The sequence below is a fragment of the Choristoneura fumiferana genome, chromosome 8 (assembly GCF_025370935.1).
Source record: "Choristoneura fumiferana chromosome 8, NRCan_CFum_1, whole genome shotgun sequence".
NCBI classification, from domain to species: Eukaryota; Metazoa; Arthropoda; class Insecta; order Lepidoptera; family Tortricidae; genus Choristoneura; species Choristoneura fumiferana.
The window spans coordinates 10716335-10739700 of record NC_133479.1 but is presented as its reverse complement, the minus strand read 5'-3'; the positions used below and the strand labels follow the sequence as shown (position 1 = coordinate 10739700).

Below are 23366 nucleotides of genomic sequence, written 5' to 3'. Positions count from 1 at the left end.
ACTATTTAATACGAGAGCGAGAGGGAGCGCACGACACGAACTTCGAGTTTCGAGTTTCGTAGTAACCCTGCAGGTCTCAAACAGATTTTATACATATTTATAGACGGTAATACAGATTTCTTCGTTGAGGATATGGCAACACTGATTCACTCACGTCACTCACTGTCATCAGACAGTAAGTAAGTTTATTGTATTCTATATTCTATTGTGTTTATGCCTCACGATATTAGCGTCAACTAGCCTAGCCTATTAAAGCTAGTAAATATTACAAAGGAAGGAAAGTTCTCTCTCTTCTCTGACTGAACTGATCTTTGTGCCGTGTCGGTCCATGTAACGTGAGAACGTTACTGTAGATAGGTCTTTGCTCTGTGGCGTGTATGTTATGTTGTGCATCCGATCAGACTAGACAAAAAAAAAGAAAGAAGTAAAGCGTATTGGTAGGTTGAGGAGTTTGCTGCATTAAATTACAGTTGATTATTTTCGCTAATCTGTTAATTGTTATCACAGAACCAACTGATTCCTATTGGTATTTATAGTAAATAATAAAAGAATAGTATACTAGTAGTATACTATTGTGGACAAACAAGACTGCTGACAGCAACACAATATGTCAGGTACTGTACTATTTGCTTCTTTGACTATTCTATTCTATACCTAAAATAAAAATTACTGTATATTAAACAGGTAAAAGTGTCCATGGAGAAGCATAGTGCAATGATCATCTTGGTTTGGTTTGGCATTAGCAAGCTAAGAAAAAAAAAGTTTTGGATGGATGTTGCTTCATTTGTAAATGTTTATGTGGTGTTCACATGGTAAAATATTGTTTTCCATTCAGTCCCAAAATTAAATACCGTCCCGGGCCTCAAAAAGTCTTAGTCCGCCACTGCTTCAGAGTACACACAATAATCAACAATGAAGATACCAAGGAAGAAGTGTATGTTATGTAGGGGTTTTCTCTAAAACAACTGAAGTGATTCTAAAAAGCTAGCTACCTACTTCATCCCTGTAAGAAAGACTACTAAATATATTTAAACAAAATTTTGAGTGAATTTCTTTAATTTTTATCTCAGGAAAGAGCTAAATTTTAGACGTATAGAGAAAGTTGGGCACAGGGTACTGATTATTATTATTATTCATAATAATTTTTGTTTTGTTTGTACTTTTTGTATTTTACTTTTTATAATTATTGTAAAAACCTAAACATAGAATGAAAATAAATAAAGAGAATAATAATAATAATAGCCCCAGTGCATGGTGAATGTAATGCCCAATATAGGAATTTATATATTAACCTCAAAAGTTCTGATTATATAATAGACATAGTAGTACAGAACAGACCAATCTGAGGTTCCTATTTTTGTGATTTTGGGAAGTATTTGGCCAAGTGGTTAGAGAACCTGACTATGAAGCTTGTGGTCCCGAGTTTGATTTCCAGCTGGGATATTTGTATGAATAATATGAATGTTTGTTCTTAGGTCTTGGAGGTTTAATATGTGATTAAGTATGTATTTATCTATATAAGTATGTTTATCTGTTTTGAACATGAAACTACCGTGAGACTCACTCATATTAAATATATTGACCAGGATAACTCACATCTTAAATCGAGTTTAGCTCAACATGTTTTGGGCTAATCTGTAGACCTTCGTCTTCGGAGCATCGCGACTCAGCGGCTGCTGCAACACGTGAGTTATACGGGTCAATATATTTAATATGTTTATCTGTTGCCTAGTATCCATAGTACAAGCTTTGCTTAGTTTGGGACTAGGTTAATTTGTGTATAGTGTCCCGTGATATTTATTATTATTTCAGCATATTTAAAGTTCTCATTTCATTAGAATATTAATAATTATAATAATAATATTTTTTATAATAATTTATATATATTTCTACTCCTCATACATCCTCATAAATTTGGGAATTAGTATATAAATTAATTTGTACTTTTTGTACAAGTTTTATAATATATTTTTTTAAACAGGTAAAAGAAGGGACAGGTCTAGGTCTCCTATATCGTCAGTTGATAATGTTGGTCGAAGAAGGAATTCAAAGTCTAGGAAAGATAGCGCAAAGTCTGGTGAAATGCCTAATGTTATGAATCAAATGATGATGAACAACATGTATCAACAAGGTTAGTAAAATTATTGTAATAATATGTCACAGTGACATCTACATTAAGGACTTACTACTAGGTCAAGACCAAGCACCACTAACTTCCCTTGTAGACAAGAAAAATGTTTTTTAGATTGATAGAGACAGTTGACTGATTGAATCAAGATTCCTTTGTGTGAGATTCCTTATATGTAATTTTATCTTATGGTATTTTATATTATAAGTAGGGCCTGGAATTTTTATCTTTTTATTGATGTTATTGACAAATCAATAGTTTTACTTTTTCAGCAGTCAATGATAAAAAAAGTTTAATCCGTTTAAATTGCTTTATTGAAATCACTCTAATTATGAATACCTTTATATTTTTTAACTTGAGAAAATATCCCTCTGAGACCACTTAACGTTAGGTAGCTTGTTTATTTACCTACCCTTTGATAAAATAAAAGAGAAAATAAATTGAACCATAGCCAAACAAAGTATTTTGTAATAATATTCCAAGCAAAATTATATTTACAATTATGTATTAAAGTTACAACATAAATTTAAAACAAAAAAACTATCGATTTGTCGATAATATTGATAAAAAGCTGTGCTCTCTCCTTACAATGTGTCAATAGCCGCACGCAAAATTCCAGGCCTTAATTATAAGTATTATAATTTGATTGTGCCGGCCTTTCCAGGGGCCTTCTTGTGTCAGCACTACGTGTTTGATCTGGTCACATTCCACTTAATTGTTTCTTGCATTCAATTAGACTTGTACAATCACCTTTGTGTATGGGATGTTATAAGACTGAAGACCTTATTCACTTTCTTGTGGAATGTGATCAGAATAAGGACATCAGAGTCAGGCATTTGGATGGTATGGGCTTTCAGAAGAAGCGACGCGAATATACAGAGGCATTGGACGGGGCTTTGCATCCAGAGACGTGGTTTCAGTGCAAGGGAGAGTGTAATATCTGTCTGTAGTGTGGTGTATATATCTGAGGCTCCCCATGAGGCTGACATAGTCACATTTGGTGTGCTAAAGCCTCCTTAAATATCAGAGAAAAAAAAATAATGCTTTACTTCCTCTTTTGAATACGTATTATACTGTGAATTATTAATAGAACACCCTTAATTTTATTCACACATTTTACTATGCCAAAATTTTAGGTAACATGATGATGGGTAGCATGTACCCAAACATGATGATGACTAATGCAATGATGGGCAGTGGAATAATGCCTACTACTGGTATGGAAATGATGCCTACCACTGGTATCGATATGATGTCACAACAATCGATGGAAATGTCTGCAATAGGTGGACAAGCTATGACTGCTACTGGTTCGTCTTCCATGGATATGAATATGATGGGTGGCATGATGATGGACCCTTCTATGATGGGCATGTATTCCAATGTTGGGACTGACATACCTATGGTCCAAGAAAAGAAAGAAATAATCCTGAAGCATTGCAAGCTTATACCTCCAGCACCAGGGACTCCAGATCCTCCACGTAGGACCCGACCGCCTGGTTGCCGCACTATCTTCATTGGAGGACTCCCTGATCAAATCAGAGAAAGCATAGTTCGAGAAGTTTTTGAGAACTATGGCAGAATACAAACTCTGAGACTGTCTAAGAAAAATTTCTGTCATATACGATTTGATAGAGAGGCTTGTGTGGATGCTGCAATGTTTATATCAGGTTATCGCATCAAATTAATTAACACCAAGGACAAAGATATAAATGATATGGATGAAGATGATGATTCCCATGCTACTAGTGGCTGGCTTCATGTAGATTATGCATTGGTAAGAAATAAACTTAAAATTATGCTGTCTAAAGCAATTTTTTTAACCCCTGACAGAAAAAGATTGTTGTTATAAGTTTGACCGCTATGTGTGTCTGTGTGTGTGTGTGCCTGTCTGTGGCATCGTAGCTTTTAAACGGGTGAACCGATTTGAATACGGTTTTATTAATTTGAAAGCAGGTTTTGTAGCGATGGTTCTTAGGCATGTTTTATCAAAATCAATTCAGCCGTTTTTGAAATATTGAACTTTGAAGTGACAATGTCGGGGGTTTTTCAACTTTTTGTTGATTGGGTTATCCATAAGTCAATTCAGTTCTTTTTATGCTAACACATTCAAACCTACGGGTAATGAACAAGATACTATCAGACATTGTGGGTACAAATGTGACTTAAGAATCGCACTGCACCTATTTTTAAGAGGTGCCTAAATGCAGCTACAATGTTAAAGGATAATTAAGCACCTATTTGTTTTTTTTTTGTTTTAGTAAACTAAACTTGCCTTTACACCTAAAATCAAGTTAATTATTTTTGCTAGTTTTCTTTTCGATAAAAGAAAAATGCACAAAAAATACTGTATGACACTGCTCAAAAAAAATCGGAAATCAATTCTTTTATTTCACTGAACTGAATGGAATGTAAGGTTTTTTTTATATAAGAGGGGGCAAAGGAGCATGCATGTTATGTTCTCGCAGGTGGTAGGACCTTGTGCAAGGTCCGCCCGGATTTCTACCACCATCTTGCTCGTTAATCCTGCCGTGAAGCAGCAGTGCTTGCACTGTTGTGTTTCGGCGTGGAGAGTAAGACAGCCGGTGAAATTACTTGCACTTGAGGTATCCCATCTTAGGCCTCTAGGTTGGCAACGTATCTGCAATCCCCCTGGTGTTGCAGGTGTCTATGGGCGGTGGTGATCTCTTACCATCAGGAGACCCACTTGCTCTTTTGCCATCCAATCGAATAAAACAAAAAAAAAGTCACCTGATGGGAAGCAATTACTGCCGCCCAAAATTATTTAATGAAGTCGTTTGTCCATCAGCTATCAAAATAATGCTTTTTTGGTGTTCAAAATGAAATATTACTTGTGAAATTACCAATTTCGTTCAAAAGATGATTTGTCAAAAAATATATGAAAAATGCCTAAATCGAAAACCACTGAAATGACTGAACCAAAATTGTTGCAAATTGGCTCTAGTATAACCTTCAAGGTATAGGTCGAATTACCAGTCAACTTCTGCTTGCCTTCATAACAACATTTTTATTTCAGAGTCGAGATGACCAAAATGAGTACGAAAGACGCCAGAGACAAGTTCTACGAGCACAAGAGGCTCAAATGCAGCAATTGACTGCACAACAAGAAATGGCAAATAGGAGTATGAATGTTTATAAACAACGCTCACCATCTCCGATAAGAATCCAACCATTCTCAAATGTGGCCATTGCTCAACTTGCTGAAAAAGTTAAGAGTGAAGATCAATTTTCCCATTCTCTACCAGTAAGTAGCAAATAACATACATTACCGAATTATTTATATATAGTTAATTGATGTAGGTATGCATAAATAAGTGGTTTTTGTTTTGTAGACTTTAGTCGCTTGGTTGGAGAGAGGAGAGTGTTCGAAGAAAAATGCAAATCAATTTTATTCCATGATTCAAGCCACAAATTCTCATATCCGGCGATTGTTCAATGAGAAAATGCAAGCAGAGGATGAATTACAAGATTGTAAAGAAAGAGTTAAAAACCAAATTGAGATGGTGATCGAACAGCGTAAGTAAAAAGAACTGCCCAATTTTCAAACCCACACTTCTCAGTTCACCGCAATGCTCCCTCTTGGCTGCAAGTCTAATAAACTCCTTAGTATCGTGGTTAACGATCTTAAACAGGTAAGAGTAGAAGTTCACTTTTTCAAGACCAACCATTAAAAAGCATTTTGTGCCTCAAGTACCTACCATCTTAATCTTTTTATAAATATTTATAAAATGTACAAAATAACAATTCAGTTCCATCCTTTTTATAATTTACAATGTACCTACCTACTTCTTTTGGGAAAGTGAAACTGGAACATTTAAATTACTTAATCACAAAATGCGTTTTTGGTATAAAAACGTGCCAACTTACGAAGTTTAAAAGTTGCACTTGTACCTAAGACATTTTAATAAATTTTAATGTTAAATTAAAATTTACTGAAATATCTAACAGATCTCTCAGTCTCTCAAAATCTCTAAAGCCGAGTTTAGATTTGCAAGAAAATTCGTGCAAATTGCTTTACATTGCGGCGCTCGATTGACCACTACAAACTCGTTGGCTTTACGGCCTCGCAATGTAATGCAATTTGCACGATTTTTCTAACATGTCTAAACTCAGCTCAAGTTCTCTCTCAGCTCAGTCAGTTCAAAAGTAAAATGTTAGTGGTACATATTCCTCCTGATTCCTGCCGACGTCTCCAAGCCGAATCAACTTAATATATCACATACAGTCTGATCGTACTGTGTAAGTTATAAATTGCTTTTACATTGAACTTTTTCTACTGAGCAGTTGTTTTTGAATTTGACCAAAAACATGCAACGTGAAGCATCATTTGCCAAAATAGTTTGCCATTGTAAAAAGGGAGAATTTTATGGCGTAGCGTAGTCGGTATTTCAATTTACAATACTACAATATGAAATTGTTCAAATATAAGAAAGTATTATGTATTCTGATATTTTGCCGTCGCCGATTAACCCTTTGTAAGTAAGATATTTATTCTCACGATTTATTTATTGTTACGAGGAATGAGATAGATTTTATCATGTCGACGAAAAAGCACATATTCAATGATGTCTCCGTGATCAGTGCGCTTAAAACCGGGAGTGATTACCGTATGGTACGAGGCTCATTGAATATCCAGTTCAAGCTTGAAATGAAATCTACGCTCCGCCCAGAACCCGCTCAGCTCCAAAACCCCGATAGTCATACTTGTTAAGGCCAATTTTTGGCCGGATGCTGCACTTCGTAAAGAAAGCAAGCCGCTTTGCACAGTGATAGTACAGACTAACGATGGGGTCAGAAGGTTCTCGAATGGCGTCCGCGGACCGGGAGACGAGCTGTCGGCAGGCCTCCAACAAGATGAAGCGACGACTTGGTTAAGATCGCGGGATCGCGGTGGATGCGGAAAGCACAAGACCGGTCTGAGTGGAGAGCCTTGGGGGAGGCCTATGTCCAGCAGTGGACGTCTTTCGGCTGACATGATGATGATGAAATTAAACAAATCCGGCCACAGCACTGGTGACAACTTTAGGTGATATTGGCGTACGAGACATTGACGTAATGGCAACGATTTTTGAACGATGAAAAACCCTAATATTTTCTTATTTTGACCTGTACAAACATATTATTATATGAGTTACTATAAGGGTTGCACCATGATTTAATGTAACAAGTGAGCCAATAAAAATATAACATAAGCGATTCGAAATAAATGTTATTCATGATCATTTTACACGTTAGTTCAGACACCTTTAAGCGTTGCTGGCGTGGTGGGCACGACAGCACACGACACCATTACCCGTTCTTAGCGTTTAAAGGGTTAAAATACCGCCCGGGGCGGGTGCTTCTATCATCCCCACTACGCTACAATACTCTAATAAATAATAATGGTTGCGTATCATGCATGGCAGCTGTGTTTTCCAATAAACTAAAATAAGTAAAAAAATAAATATAGGCACTTATGTTGTGTATATAATCTAAAAAATTGAAAAGTTCAGTGTGAAAGCATGTAAGAATGTCTCTGTGTGGTAACACACTGTCATGTGTCTTGTGACACTTCTCGTCTGAAACCCCGTGTTTGCAACATTCTCGAACAAGGTCCCGGTCTGAACCGTACCACGGTTATCGTAGATGCCGACAATGAGAAAGCGGTATAGAGATCCCGGGACGGCCAGTCGCGAATGTATGACGGTATGTGTGGTCTCATGGTCACATTAAGGGCTCTTAACGTAATTCTTTGTGAACCTCAGTCGAACAGGTGGCGAAAGTGTTTACTGCAGCGACTCATCAACGCGTGTGGGATCACTTCACTAAACCTCAGCGGAAGAACATCGAGACATGGCAGAAAATGACACAGGTAGAAAATTCATGCACAACTGCTTTATAGACAGGGATATTATATCGTGAAATGATACGACTTCATGACATCTCTCCCTAATATAACTTACAATAATACATTATTATTTAGATATACTTGTGAGATTATATTCTGAAATTAAAGTAGAGATGTTATGAGAATCGGTCTCAAATATGTAGGTACGTACGTTAAGTAGGTAGTTTTTTGTCTGAACCAGAGTACAGCAGTCGCAGGTAAGTGACAACATGGTAAAGTTCCATTATCCACAACTGGTAAGGTAATCACAAAGATGCAACCTGTCTACCTGTTAAGGAACATACGTAAATATTCTAATGTTCTGCCTTCCTGTATTACACAATAATAATTGGATTAATAATTTTTCCAGGAATTCCATACGTTGAAAGAAGAATTCAACGAGAAATTTTATAATAACACTGACGACAATAATGATTACAATGGCGGATATAACAATATGGCCAATATGAATAATATGGCCAATATGAGTCAAATGTACGACCCCAATGTTGCCAACAGTGAGGCAACGCAGGAACTAAAGGTAATAAACATTTTGTACACAGCTTTGGTAGATCTGCAGTTTCATCCATGCAGCAGAGACTATTTACGAACGTATATTGTGCCACTTGATTTCCATTTTTTTACTCGTACTGTCCCGCGTGAGGTTTGTTGGATTTTGGTAAAAAAAAAAATCAAGGTCACGAAAACTTCAGTTTCATGTAAGTTGGTACACATACGTAGGTCACTAAATAAGTTTTGAGATAAAGAAAGAGTATTAAATATATAAATACGATTTATTTAACATTTTTTCAAAATAATTTCCACGATGCTCTATACAAACTTTTATTCTTCTAAACCAACATTGTAAACACTTTTGCCAGTTTTGATCTGACATGTCAAAAGTAGCCACTTCGTAGCATGATTCCTCGAAGCTCGGCCTTTGGTTTACGCTATCGCACATCTTGGATAACTTATGCTACTGTGTATACCGTTCCGAACTAACTGATCTACGATTTTTCAGCATAGATATCCGCTCCGAGAAAAAACTAGCCACCATTTCTTTACCGGCGTTTCGAGGTCTTTGCATTCTTGTCGGCAATTTTCCCTCTGAGTAGACCCAGACCGATGATTGCTTCATACCTTCGGGGTCTTACTGAGAGATCTATGTTTCGTCACCAATAATGATTTCCGAAACACGTCTTGATGCCCCATTTTTAAAACGTTTACTCATTTCACGGCACCAATCCACACGAAGCTGTTTTTCAATTTCGTAGTGCAAACGCGGGATCAACGACAACAAAGCTTCCTTTGTGTTATGAAAATTTGACTTAGTGATTTATGTCATAAAAATCAGTCCGTGGTCTTTTTAGGGTTCCGGAGCCAAAATGGCAAAAACGGAACCCTTATAGTTTCGCCATGTCTGTCTGTCTTATAAATGCTAGAAAGCTGTAATTTTGCACGGATACATATGTAAACTATGCCGACAAAATGGTACAATAAATAACAAATAAAAAATTTTTTTTAGGGTACCTCCCATAAACGTAAAGTGAGGGTGATATTTTTTTCTCATCCAACCCTGTAGTGTGGGGTATCGTTGGATAGATCTTTTAAAACCATTAGGGGCTTACTTTGTCGATTTTTCGATTCATTGTTTTTTTTTTGCGACATATTCAACTTTAAAGTGCAAATTTTCATTAAAATCGAGCGTCCCCCCCTCTAAATTCTAAACCGGTGGGTGGAAAAAATTGAAAAAATTCAGGATGGTAGTAAAAATATCAAACTTTCAAGGAATACTATAACACCTAAGTTTGCTTGAAAATTATTAGTAGTTTTACTCTTAAATAGCAGCCTAAGGTATAACATATACCTAAACTTGGAAGATTCCGTATAAAATACGAAATCTTTAGAAAAATATTACTTAACTTTTTCGTAATGGCCGGTTTTTATAATAATATTTTATGTGTTATAGTTGTGAGTAAACTATACTAAAAAATCAAGTCAAAATAGCTCAAGGGCAGATGTTGTTCCCTTATCCAGCTACGGCCTTTGAAATCGTAATAGATCATGACCCATGTGGCACGCAAATGTTCGCGTTAAGTTCCATCGTTTCAGGCAAAAAGCGCGAGAAGCGTTGTAGTAAAACGACTGAAACGTATTTTTTTTTAATTGAGTAAATGGCTTATAGGGCACATATTTGAATATCGAAATTTAAAATATCTTAAGTTAAAACGTCGACGGCCAAAATATCGAAAATCAAAGTATCGAATTCTAAATATCTACTATCATTATATCGACGTCTGGAATTCCTAAAACCGAAATATCGAACTACGTGAAAAATAGTGATCGACTATTGTGTTCTATGTTCCTTGTATTGTGTTGTCCTTCGGTATTATAGACATTCTATATTTAGAATTTCGACCTTAGAATCGTTCGAAATTTCAATTTTCGATATTTTATCCGTCGATATTAGGATTTTCGAAATTTTAGCATTCGATCATTGTACCGTTCGATAATTTATACTTTCGACATTTTGAATTTCGACCTTATGATCGTTCGACATTCTGATTTTCGATATTTTGACCGTCGACGTTTTAACCTTAGATATTTTAAATTTCGATATTCAAATACGTGCCCGGCTTTTTAAATAAATTTGCTTTTTATAAACATACATAATAACACAGATGTGTTCAATTTTTTTATTTCGAGCATCTCAAAACTTATTGAGTGACCTACGTATTTAATGTTCAAAATTCCCTGACACTTGCTTCAATTTTCTATGGGAGTTTTTTAGTTGATTTAGGATGGTGTAGTTCAATACTTGCTCTTTTAGTCCCTTGTTATAAAATATCCTTACTTATATTTTAAATGCGAAAGTAACTCCGTCTATTAGAGTGCTTTCATTCTAGCATGGTGCGAGTGACATTTGATGGATGCAAGTTTCGTTTTACACAAAAAAAGTTGCTGCTGTCTGAATATATTAAAGTGTATTTCAGTTGTAGCCTGAATATGACTGGTGTAAAATATTTGAACATAAAGAACTATGTTATATGAAATAAATTTAAGCTATCAGGTTTTTATAATAAATTAATTAAATTCAAAGCACAATTAAGTGAAGAAACGTAATATGTATTAACGTAATACCAGAGACTCGTTTAGTGAAGGGACCTAATGGATCTTAAGTTATATCGGTACTTATTAATTGGTAAGTAACGAATATTCTTGCAAACTCCGTTTAGCCTTACTTAAGTGGTAAATAATATTCCAACCTAGAATTTTACTAATATTCTCATCAAAATTAGCGTAATAATCGGATTAATGATGATATTAATTATGATTAGGATTTTAAATTATTAGTTTTATCGAGTCAGTTTCGACACTTTGACTCTTTAGTCTTGTGATATTGACAGCTGTCACCCGCGCCATGCTACAATGAAAATACTGTAGTTACCTCTACACGCTGAAACTGCTGCACCGATTTAGATGAAATTTGATGTGTATAGAGTTTGAGACTGGGAAGGACATAGGATAGTTTTTGTTCCTAAAAGTTGCATAGTTCTCTCAGGAGAGCTATAATCGAATTTTCGGCAGACAAAGTCGCTGAAAAAACCTAGTACTGTTTAATAGAACCATGTAGATAATATAATAAGCGAAATGAAATTAAAAAAAAATGTTTATTACCCAGCGCGAGAATGACAGTCTTCGGTTCCAACTGGAAGCATACAAGAATGAAGTTGATGTGATTAAAGCGGATGCTCAAAAGGAGATGGAGAAATTCAAGGCACAATTTATAGCTCGTCAAGCTTTGCAGGGAGCTATGGAGAACAAAAAGGTTAGTATTAAAGTTATTTCATATTTAAGACGGGTTACTCTCGAATTTCCCTTTTCGCCAAAGGACCATTGTCAGCAAACAGTCAATTCAGCTGAAGTCAGCAAACTGTCAATTTAGCAGGACGTCACAGAATTGAAATGAGCAAGTAGCCAAACGTTTGGAAATATAAATAGTCCGTGTGATTAGAATACCTAATTAACCGGGAGTAAAATTAGTTGATTGACATGAACACAGAAGGAGTTATTAGCAAAACGTCTGGAAATTAAAATAGTCCGTATAATTGAATACTTTTTATGATAATATGTAAGAACTACAATGTTGAAGTGGCCAGGATTTAAACAATAGATAATAATCGATTGTGTGGAAAGGAGTTTGAATTATCAAGTGTTATATCAACACTTTCCACTTTAAGATTCAGACGTTTTACTAACGGGCTATTTGGCGTTCATGTCTATTTACTAATTAAGACATTTTGAGATACAAACTTTTCGCTACCGGTCCATTTATCGCTTATGTCTATTAAGTAATAATGACATTTTAAAATAATGATGTTTCGCTACTAGAATATTTTAAATTGTAACATTTTAAGATCCAGACGTTTTGTCTATATAGTCATTATTTTTGAGCTATGTTATCATTTGGCGAAAAGGGAAATTCGAGAGTAACCCTTTATGGGGTTAGTATCATTTATCATCTCGTCTAAAAAAGCAGCTGGTCTAAGTAGCAACTGGTCTAAAATGCAGCTGATCTAAGTAGCAACTGGTCTAAAAAGTACCTGGTCTAATTAATACCGACCCTGTTTTTAATCTACACACCCATAGAAGCTCATGCCATTTTCTATGGGCGTGTACATAAAAAACAGGGACGGTATTTCCATGCCAGTATTATTCAGCCCGGTAAAGAGTGTCACCTGTCAAAGCGATCGAGTCAAAGACACAAATTCTTTTTTAATGTTTTTTATTCTGGACTATGGAACAACCCGTAACCGACCGGACTGTCGTAATTTGGCGGTAAAGAAAACTCTTTAATTTTTTTAAATGTATTGATGCTACTTAAAAATCTGATATTTTTTCTGTTATATTAGAAAGCTAATTCCTATTGATATAAAAAGTTTCAAGCGTTTCTAAATTTTTCAGACATTCCCCATTATTTTCATGCATTCCAGAACATCCGGACGAAATCCCTTTGCCGCAATAATGTAACACTTCATAAGAATCCGAGTCTAATAAAGAATGATTTGATTCTAACAGATGTTTGGCAAAATTTCATCTGTCAGGATGCTCATTCCCATATGCTGCAACCAGCTCTTTAAATCTAGCATTAATAATAATAATAATAATATTTATTCAGACTTTTCAATCCATTTTGTTAGTAATACATAATCACTTATTGACTAATGTTAGTAGCTTTCTATGTTAATTTACCTTGTGTTTATGTTTTGTTTGCATCAAAACTGCGACCTGTCTGACTTACATATACTTTATTGCAGTCTTTGCAATTGTCAAATCATTATTAAATTTTATAATTATGACGATTAAAGTTTATTAAATGTTGTTGGTAGTTTTTTTTTGAGGAAAAATATAGGTGGGTACAGAGGGAGGTACAGTGACAAATTAAAACGTTTGTTATGGTTTATTAGTCTAACATCTGGTAGCATGGCGTGAGGTTTTGTTGCTCTGAAGATGAGCTCTGGTTGAGTTCGAAACGCGTCAGTCTAGTGTGGTGGTGGTAATAGATGGGTTTGTGTGATTTGTGTGTGTTCTTACAGTGTGGAGGTGGAGGAACTGCATGAACACGCATATCTCTCATAAACTTTGCTATCATACATTAGGTCGCGGGTGAGCAAAGAAATTCTTTATAGTTCATTGATATGGACCTCGGCAAAGTAACGCCTAATTCAATAAATCAGTTTGTACTTAGACCAGCTGATTTTTAGACCAGTTGGTAATTAGACCATCGGTGCTTTAGACCAGTTTGTACTTAGACCAGGTATTTTTTAGGCCAGTTGCTATTTAGACCAGCTGCTTTTTTAGACGAGATGATACTACTTACCCGTTTTATGTGGACAAATCTCCAAAATAGTTTCATTCGCTGCCTGAATCCCACTAGTTTGCCCACAATGATCATGTTGGTCGGATCCCGACTCTCTAAATCCTATCTTACTACATATACAGAGACTACATTATAATATATTTATACCGGAATATTATCGCGTTAATTAATAAGATATTTGATTTGCGTATTTTAGCCGCCTCTGCCGCAACCTATCGTGAAGCCGCCACCCCCACCACCGCTTCCGGATGATTTGGACGCTAAAATACATCTAAAGGAATCTGTGGAAGCCGGATGCGGTGAAGCCAAATTGATTGGAGTCATGTCGGCATTCCTGCAGGTACTTTTTTTGAGTTGCGTACACGAAGGGTCCAAGAGGACCCAATTACTGTTTGAACTCCACTACAATTCATGCACCACAGCTCCGACTATGCGACACAATTTGCAAATAATGATAGGTACAGACCAGCCTGGGCTTCGCACGGGTACGATTTAAAAAAAAAAGAGATAAAAAAAGGTTTATTATTAAAAGCACTTCATCTCACCTCCCTTTCGCTAATCCAGTGTGAAGCGGGGGCGCGTCGCTGGTTACTCATGTTATACTTACTACTCGTATAAGTTAACATTCTCAAACTGATGGTGAAAACAGTAATAAAATCCGTAAACGTACATACATACAGTACCTACCCCGCTATAAAGATTGCACATGGGTCTTTGGAAAGAGACTAAACTCTTTTTTTAGTCCGTAGAATTCTGACAGCTCTCATAATTTGACGTTTCAGGTGTAAGAAACCTTTTTATCTGGACTTATTATTGGCAGACTGACCTATTATTTAATCAAATTTGTTGTCAGGCCGTTGTTGGCCGACTTACTATTATCAAAAAGGCAGAAAGCTGTCCAAAAAAAAAATTCATTGCAAAAATAACTCAACGAACTCGTATCAGTAAAATCAACAAAAACAGCAAAAATAACACGGGATAAGTAGAGAAAACACATTCGAGCACTCATGTCACAAACCGAAAGCCGAATGACACATGACATGGCGTGGGTGGCGTTACCATTAGGGATGGCTATCTAAGATCGATTAATCGAAGAATTGGAACAAAAAAAAGATTGTTTTTTTAATTCAATATTAAGCATGGATTGATTCAGTGAATCGAGGTTCGTTTTTAAGGTTCCGGAGTCAAAATGGCCCCTGGAACCCTTATAGTTTCGCCATGTCTGTCTGCCTGTCTGTCCGTCCAGGCTTTGCTCAGGGACTATTAATGCTAGAAAGCTGTAATTTTGCACGGATATATATGTAAACTATGCCGACAAAATGGTACAGTCACCAGCATTAATATCTGTCACAGCGGAGCGTGCAAAAATATCTGACACGTTCTTCCGGCCCTAGTAATAGAGTCGTATCAGATATTTATGCACGCTTGTTGTGTCAGATATTGGTGCTGGTGACTGTACAATAAAAAATAAATTTTTATGGTACCGCCCATAGACGTAAAGTGGGGGTGTTTTTTTTTTCTCATCCAACCCTATAGTGTGGGGTATCGTTGGATAGGTATTTTAAAATCATTAGGGGTTTACTAAGTCGATTTAGTGATTTGTTTGCGAAATATTCAACTTTAAAGTGCAAATTTTCATTAAAATCGAGCGTCCCCCCCCTACTCTAAAATCTAAACCGATGGGTGGAAAAATTTGATAAAATTCAGGATGATAGTAAAGTAAGTACATCAAACTTTCAAGGAAAACTATAACGGCTAAGTTTGCTTGAGAATTATTAGTAGTTTTAGAGTAAATAGCAGCCTAAGGTATAAAATGTGTAAAATTCAAAATCCTTAGAAAAATATTACTTATTTTTTTTGTAATGGCTACGGAACCCTATTTCGGGCGTGTCTGATACGCTCTTGGCCGGTTTTTTTTCTGTGTTGATAAGAATGCCACTAAGAAATTATTTACAACAGCTTTTGGGCCAATCAACTTTTTTACCGACACTAATCTGTCCGCGACATTTTTCAAACAAATGCAAATTTTTGTAAATTAACATGTTTTTTCTGTAATTTAATAGATGGTGTAGGTACATAAATACATGCCATCCTACGTAAATTAAACCTATTAAACCGTAAAATATCTTGCAGAAAGTACGATTTTTTGGTAACGCCAGAGTTTTGGTAACGCAGGAGATGCCCAAAGTGTCGGTAAAATAGTTGATTGGCCCTTTTGCCCGCGACTTGAATAGTAACTTTGGAAAGTATTTGATTTATTTAGGGTACCTATTCTGCCAATAATAGAACATAGAAACTTCTACGGTTTACTGAAAATAACCTATTTTAATACATTGCTTTATATCTAAACAATTTTTTTTTGTTCTTCCATTCTTTGGTAAAACATAAATATTTTGCGAGCAATATTTTAGCAATACGACGTGTATTCTACCCTGCCAAAAAAAAAAGGACTAATTCTTCATAGTGAACTCTTGACATCTTACGTCCTTTATTGTAAGTTAGGAGGGTAGGATTATAATTAAGACGGCATTCTTACTAAGCATACCATAAGCATAGCATAAGCTACACATAAAATATTTCCGATAAATATACTTTTAGTAAATTTGTTTGGAATTCCTTACGAACTTTCATCGCCATATTTTCAAGTATGAAAAATGTCGAGATGTGAAAAGAGCCGGAACAAATGTTTTTTAGGGTTCCGTACCTCAAAAGGAAAAAAATGGCACCCTTATAGGATCACTTTGCTGTCCGTCCGTCCATCTGTCTGACAAGACCCTTTATCCCGTAAACGCGCGGAGTATGTATCGAATTGAAATTAAAACCCTAAACTCAGGTCAATAGCCCCGGAAGCTGTGAAAAAAATTAACTTCTAAGTTAACGCAATCATAAGCTACAGTCATTATAAAGGTGTTTCCATACAAATCGCCTTAACAGAAAAAGTTATAGGGTACTTCCGGCTGTCCTAGAAACTTGGAATTTTGTACAAAGGTAGCTCTATTAGCAATTTTTTCCCCTTATAGCAAAATAAATAAGAAAAATCTGAAAATCATAATTTTTCATGTCTGACTGTCTATGTCAATAAGCCATCTAAAATGACCAGACATTGCATACATTTTGCTTATGATCTTAAAATAGGCTCTGCTAACACTGGATATTCATAAATACCTACGTACGGAACCCTTGATGCGCGAGTCCGAGTCGAATTTAACTGATTGTTTTAGTTCTTATCGAATACCTAAAAACAAAGATTTAGCGATTTATCTGTGATAATGACGACGTTCCATATAAATTTTCATCCCCTATTTAATCCCCTCGCAGGTAAAATTTTCAAAAATACTTGAACAAATATCTATTTATTTTTTATAAGTGCCCAAATGCCAAGTTTCATAAAGAACCATCGATTTATCTTCGACAATGATGACCTGCATATAAACTTTCATCCCCTATTTCACCCCCACACAGGAAGAATTAAAAAAAATATCTATTTATCTTTTATCACGTGCCCAAATGCCAAGTTTCATAAAGAACCATCGATTTATCTTCGACAATGACGATCTTTATGTATAAACTTTCATCCCCTATTTCACCCCCTCACAGGAAGAATAAAAAAAAAACGCGCGAACAAATATCTATTTATTTTTTATAAGTGCCCAAATGCCAAGTTTCATAAAGAACCATCGATTTATCTTCGACAATGATGACCTACATATAAACTTTCATCCCCTATTTCACCCCCACACAGGAAGAATTTTAAAAAATATCTATTTATCTTTTATCACGTGCCCAAATGCCAAGTTTCATAAAGAACCATCGATTTATCTTCGACAATGACGATCTTTATGTATAAACTTTCATCCCCTATTTCACCCCCTCACAGGAAGAATAAAAAAAAAACGCGCGAACAAATGTCTATTTGTCTTTTAATCACGTGCCGAAGTGGCAAGTTTAATAAAGATTCATCGATTTATCTTCGATAATGACGACCTTCCATATGAAGTTTCATCCCCTATTTCATCCCCTCACAGGTCGAATTTTCAAAAAAGCCCAAACAAATATCGACTTATTTCTTATTAAGGGCCTAAGTACCAAGTTTCATGGTTTTATCTTCGACAGCGACGAACTTCCACCATATAAACTTTCATCCCCTATTTCAACCCCTTTAAGCCTCTTTTTCACGATTAAAGATAGCCTATGTTCTTTCCCAAGGTATATTCTATCTCTGTACCAAATTTCATCCAAATCGGTTCAGCGGTTTTGGCGTGAAAGCGTAACAGACAGAGACAGACAGACAGAGTTACTTTCGCATTTATAATATTACTAGCTTTACCCGCGGCTTCGCACGCGTAACTTTTTCGGTCTGGTAGTTGCAATTTTCGGGATTTTACAAAATTCCCCTGGAAATTTTCAAAATTTATATCGTGGTCTTCATTGAGGTTGTGTTGTGAAAATTATGATTTACTGAATGAAATTTCAAATTTTTCCCCAATCCAAATTCAAATTTAAAATTCATTCATTCAGTAAATAGGCCGCAATGGGCACTTTTACACGTTATTTTTAAACTACCAGCGCTTTCGGAAAGACCATCATTGCAAAGAAGAATGCGCCGCAAGAAACTTGGCAGAAAGTCATTTTTTCATAATAAAAGACTTAAAAACTACAGTATACAATTAAAGAAATAAATACAAAATAATAATAATAATAATATAGGGATGTATGGGGTCCCTTAGTTACAAAACTATCCCGTGGGAATATCGGGATAAAAAGTAGCGTATGTATTATTCCAGACGTCCGGCTACCTACATACCAAATTTCATGCCTCTAAGCCGGGCGGTTGTTATTTCGACATTTTATCCCTAGGTATCCCGTGGGAATATCGGAATAAAAAATAGCTTATGTGTTATTCCGGAGGTCCAGCTATCTACATACCAAATTTCATGGCTCTAAGCCCAGTGGTTGTTATTTCAAGATATTATCCCTAAGTATCCCGTGGGAATATCGGGTCGAAAAGTCTCTTATGTGTTATTCTAGATGTCCAGCTACCTACATACCAAATTTCATGACTCTAAGCCCAGCGGTTATTATTTCGAGATTTAATCCCTATCCCGTGAGAATATCGGGATATAAAGTAGCGTATGTATTATTCCAGAGGTCCAGCTACCTACATACTAAATTTCATGGCTCTAAGCCCAGCGGTTGTTATTTCAAGATTTTATCCCTAGGTATCCCGTGGGAATATCGGGCCAAAAAGTTGCCTATGTGTTATTCCAGACGTCCAACTACCTACATACCAAATTTCATGACTCTCAGCTCAGCGGTTATTATTTTAAGATTTTATCCCTATCCCGTGGGAATATCGGAGTAAAAATAAGCCTATGTGTTATTTCAGAGGTCCAGCTACCTACATACCAAATTTCTTGGCTCTAGGCCCAGTGGTTGTTATTTCGAGATTTTATCCCTAGGTATCCCGAGGGAATGTCGGGTCAATTAGTCGCTTATGTGTTATTCCAGACGTCCAACTACCTCGTTACCAAATTTCATGACTCTTAGCCCAGCGGTTATTATTTCGAGATTTTATCCCTATCCCGTGGGAATATCGGGATAAAAAGTATCCTATGTTTTAATCCAGGTTATAAACTAACTTTTCGCCAAATTTCATCCAAATCCGTCCAGCCGTTTCAGCGTGAAGAAGTAACAAACATACTCACTCACTCACAAACTTTCACATTTATAATATTAGTAGGATTAGTATATTAGTATAAGTATGGATAAGTAAATATAAGTAATAATATTATAAGTAATAAGTAAATAAGTAATTAGTATGGATTAGTTGAACGTACAAGATGGACCGGCTGTCGCTGGCTGGACCTGGAAGTCTTTAGGGAGACTATGTTCTGCACTGGACGTCCCCGAGTTGAAAAGCAGAAGAACGTACCCAAACACATGTAAATAAAAACCCCCGACGTAAAAAAACGCCAGCAAAAATAAAAATAAAAACGTCCGAAAAAAAAACGCCGCCAAAAAAAGACAACTAACACCTAGGTAGTGCATAATTATTGTTTACTTTTTAGTTGTCTTTTTTAGCGGCGTTTTTTTTCGGGGGTTTTTATTTTTATTTTTCTGGCGTTTTTTTACATCCGGGGTTTTTTAAAATTTTTAATTTAAGTTTTTTTTTCATGTTTTTTAAACTGACATACTTATATATTTTTTTAAAGTGTACTAGTGTGTTGGATATCCTGGCTGCAGCATCAGCTCATCTTGTTGCCACCATTGCATTGTATGTAGAATCAAATACTGATCAAAAGGAATCGGGGCGTCGGTGGTTAAAAACGAAGTTTTTTTTATATCGCACCTTTTTTTATTTTACAAATAATAGCAAAATCTAAAAAGAAACAAAATGAAAACAAAAGATAGATTTTTGTGAAATCGATCTTTTAGACCTCGATTTTTTTGTGAGTTTTTTTGAGAAAGAGCGATGCTTTAGACTTCGACTCGAATCGATTTAAAAATCGATCTTTTTCCGGAAGAATCGCCATCCCCAGTTACCGAGGCGTAATTTTTTTTAATACTTTGATGAAAAAAAAAAAGTTGACAGCTTAAGTTTTCCGTTCTGCTACGAATGTGTTATGTATATTTTATTTTCTAAGATTTTTTTAATAATGTAATTACGTGTTACGACATAAATGGCATGTTGATTAAAATAAATATAAGATTAGTCCGAAGGTTTGTAATATACGATAATCGTCAAAGTAATACCGACAATGACTTTTTTTTAACAAACAATATACAAAAATGATTGTAAATCATTGTATTTCAACTGCAAGATTTATGTTCTAAGTAATAGTACATTGTGTCTCAAGGGCAGTAAATAAGGAATTACGAACGAGAGTCTATTAGAAGCCCGAAGTCGAAGACTGAGGGCTTTAATGAGTCGATGTTCGTAATTCTAGTACCGCCTGTGTGACATAATGTTTTTCATCACATTTGCGAGTAAAATTGTTTATTTTGAAAAGAAAAACTAATATTTTTTCAAAAATTGCCGATACCGCTGACTGCGCTCTTGGCAGTGCCAGCTCAACCGCAGCATGTGCCCGACGTGCGCGCACCGCGCTCCTGCAGCAGGAGCGCGCGTTGCAGGATCGGTACGGGCATTGACTCATTTACCGACCTTGGGCTTCATGACAAGAAAATTAGCATGGGCAATGACTCATTTAGCGACCACGGTTTCATGACAAGCACATTAAGGTCGAGGGTTTTATTTGGGGGGTTGCAAGCAAGGTAGCCTGCATGTTACGACACTGTTTACGAGCAAGTGTGATGAAAATTTATTTCATTTATTCATATCTGAGGAACGTTTTTTCCACTGGTAATGGAAAAAGAAACGTCAGAATTCCACGGACAAAAAATTGGAGTTTAGGCTAATTTTGGCTTCGTAGAGCGTTGTCACACTACTTTTGTGACGTTTGTCAGTCGTACAAGTGCAGTAGAGTACGGACGCATTTAGATGTAAATCCTGTAGATTCCTGATGTAGGATAGTAGGATCCTACTATCCTACTAATATTATAAATGTGAAAGTGTGAAGATGTTTCGATGTTTTAGATGAAACCGATTTAGATGAAATTCGGTATACAGATAGTTTGCATCCCGGGGAAGGACATAGGATAGTTTTGATTCCGGAAAATTGTATTGTGTTCCCGCGGGATAGTGAAAACCGAATTCTACGCTGACGGAGTCGCGGGTAACGGCTAGTATATAATAAAGAGTTGTTGAAACCCCCCAAACCTTTGAATTGTACGATGGCATCTTTAGGAAAAAGAGGGAACTATCCTTTTTCTAGTAGTTGCCACAGCTCTCTACAGATATCCGAAGTATACATGTCATTAATTTGACGTAAACTAATTAAGTGCATAATGGTGCAGTATTTATTTGATAAAAATGTCACTTAATAAATACTCTGTCACTTAATAAATTGTCTTTTTCCGGCTCTTTTCCGAAGACCGATGTGCAATCTTTATCGCCGGGTACTGTAGGTACATATTTAAGTGATATTATTTTATACCATACCATGTGAGATGACCTCCGCAGTGAATCAAATATTTGAATTCGAATTAGAAATATATATATAAATTTTATTTGTATTAAATAATGTTACAATAAAAGATGTTACAATTAATTTTGGATTCAAACATTGAAACTTAAAAAATCATGCAAATATTAGTATAATCGATCATGCCTATTTATATATAACATAACCTAAATTACAATTAATTCATATATTATTAAAATATGGTTTAAGGGAATAAAAACATTTTCCAGTAAGCCAACGGAACAATCGAGTTTTAAAAGGCGTTAATTGGAGCTCTTTTATAGTCTCCGGTAAATTGTTGTATAGTTTTATGCACATGGCATAACTGTTTCTCCTTTTTATGTCCGTATGCATCCCTGGCAGAACCAACCTATTAGGATATCTAGTAGTGATGTAACGAATGTCATATTTTGAACATAGCGAATATCTGCTACCGACATTCGCGAATGCGAATATTCAGTTTTTCGTTCTGGCGGCAATTGTCTCGTTCGTATGAAGTGCGTTCCGTACCCCCTTAGTGTAAGTTTTCGGTTACAAAATACGTCTCGATCGCGTTCGCGTTAAATTCTCAATTTGTATGGAAACACGAACAGCGCCTCTAGCGGAACGTTTGCAATGTTCGTGTTTCCATACAAATTGATATTTTATCGAACGTGATCGAGACGTATTTTGTTACACTAAGGGTACCGTTTGTACTTTATTCCGAGAATAACACAGTTTATACGAACACATCGCAAAGTAAATAAATAAATAATACCAAATGATTAAGTGAAGATTGATAATGTGATTACGAGATTATGTTATTTTTTTGTATAAAAACATAAGAAATTAATGTATTTTGATTTTATTAACCTATCTATTATCTAATAATTGTATTTTTTTCTGATATTCATATTCGCAAAACATTCGCAGAAATTTTGCGAATGCGAATATGCAAAAATATGCGAATATTCGCGAATGCGAATGTGAATATTCGTTACATCACTAATATTAATTAACCTAATAATGAAAAAAAAAAACTATTAAATAACTTCCTTTGCTTTATCAGGTACACCCACACGGAGCCAGCCTTGACTACGTGGTTTCGTATGTTCGCGCCCTGTTCCCGCATGTCACTCAAGCAACCGTGCACCACGTTCTTCAGAAACATGGTGACGTTTTCCAGTGCTCCACAAACGGCGTTGGCGCCAATATTGAGAAACGCTGGTATTTCAATGCATTTGTCAAAGACGACATCAAACCCTAATTAGTTCTACAACAGCTTCCATTTACAGGTTCAGCAGGTTATTTTTAAGTAGCCATATAATTTTCCGTATATTTTTGAAAAGTGTACGATCCCTTATTTTGAAGTATGTACGTAATAAGTAATACATTCTGCTGTCACAC

At 35.8% G+C, this 23366-nt stretch overlaps 1 protein-coding gene across 3 annotated transcripts; it reads left to right on the top strand.

The window, feature by feature from the left end:
• Positions 1–121: 121 nt before the first annotated feature.
• LOC141430456 (ecto-NOX disulfide-thiol exchanger 1-like) lies at positions 122–23365 on the top strand. Of its 3 annotated transcripts, none has more exons than XM_074091167.1 (11): positions 186–437; positions 537–614; positions 1982–2131; positions 3265–3905; positions 5166–5393; positions 5482–5665; positions 7894–8000; positions 8386–8556; positions 11698–11844; positions 14093–14236; positions 23029–23365. In XM_074091167.1, the coding sequence occupies exons 2-11, from the start codon at positions 608–610 to the stop codon at positions 23224–23226; spliced, it is 1977 nt and encodes a 658-aa protein (XP_073947268.1). In that variant the 5' UTR covers positions 186–437; positions 537–607; the 3' UTR covers positions 23227–23365. The 3 variants fall into 3 exon arrangements, with proteins under 3 accessions (XP_073947269.1, XP_073947268.1, XP_073947267.1); XM_074091166.1 differs by having other exon boundaries at positions 508–614; XM_074091168.1 differs by lacking the exons at positions 186–437; positions 537–614 and adding an exon at positions 122–179.
• Position 23366: the final 1 nt, after the last annotated feature.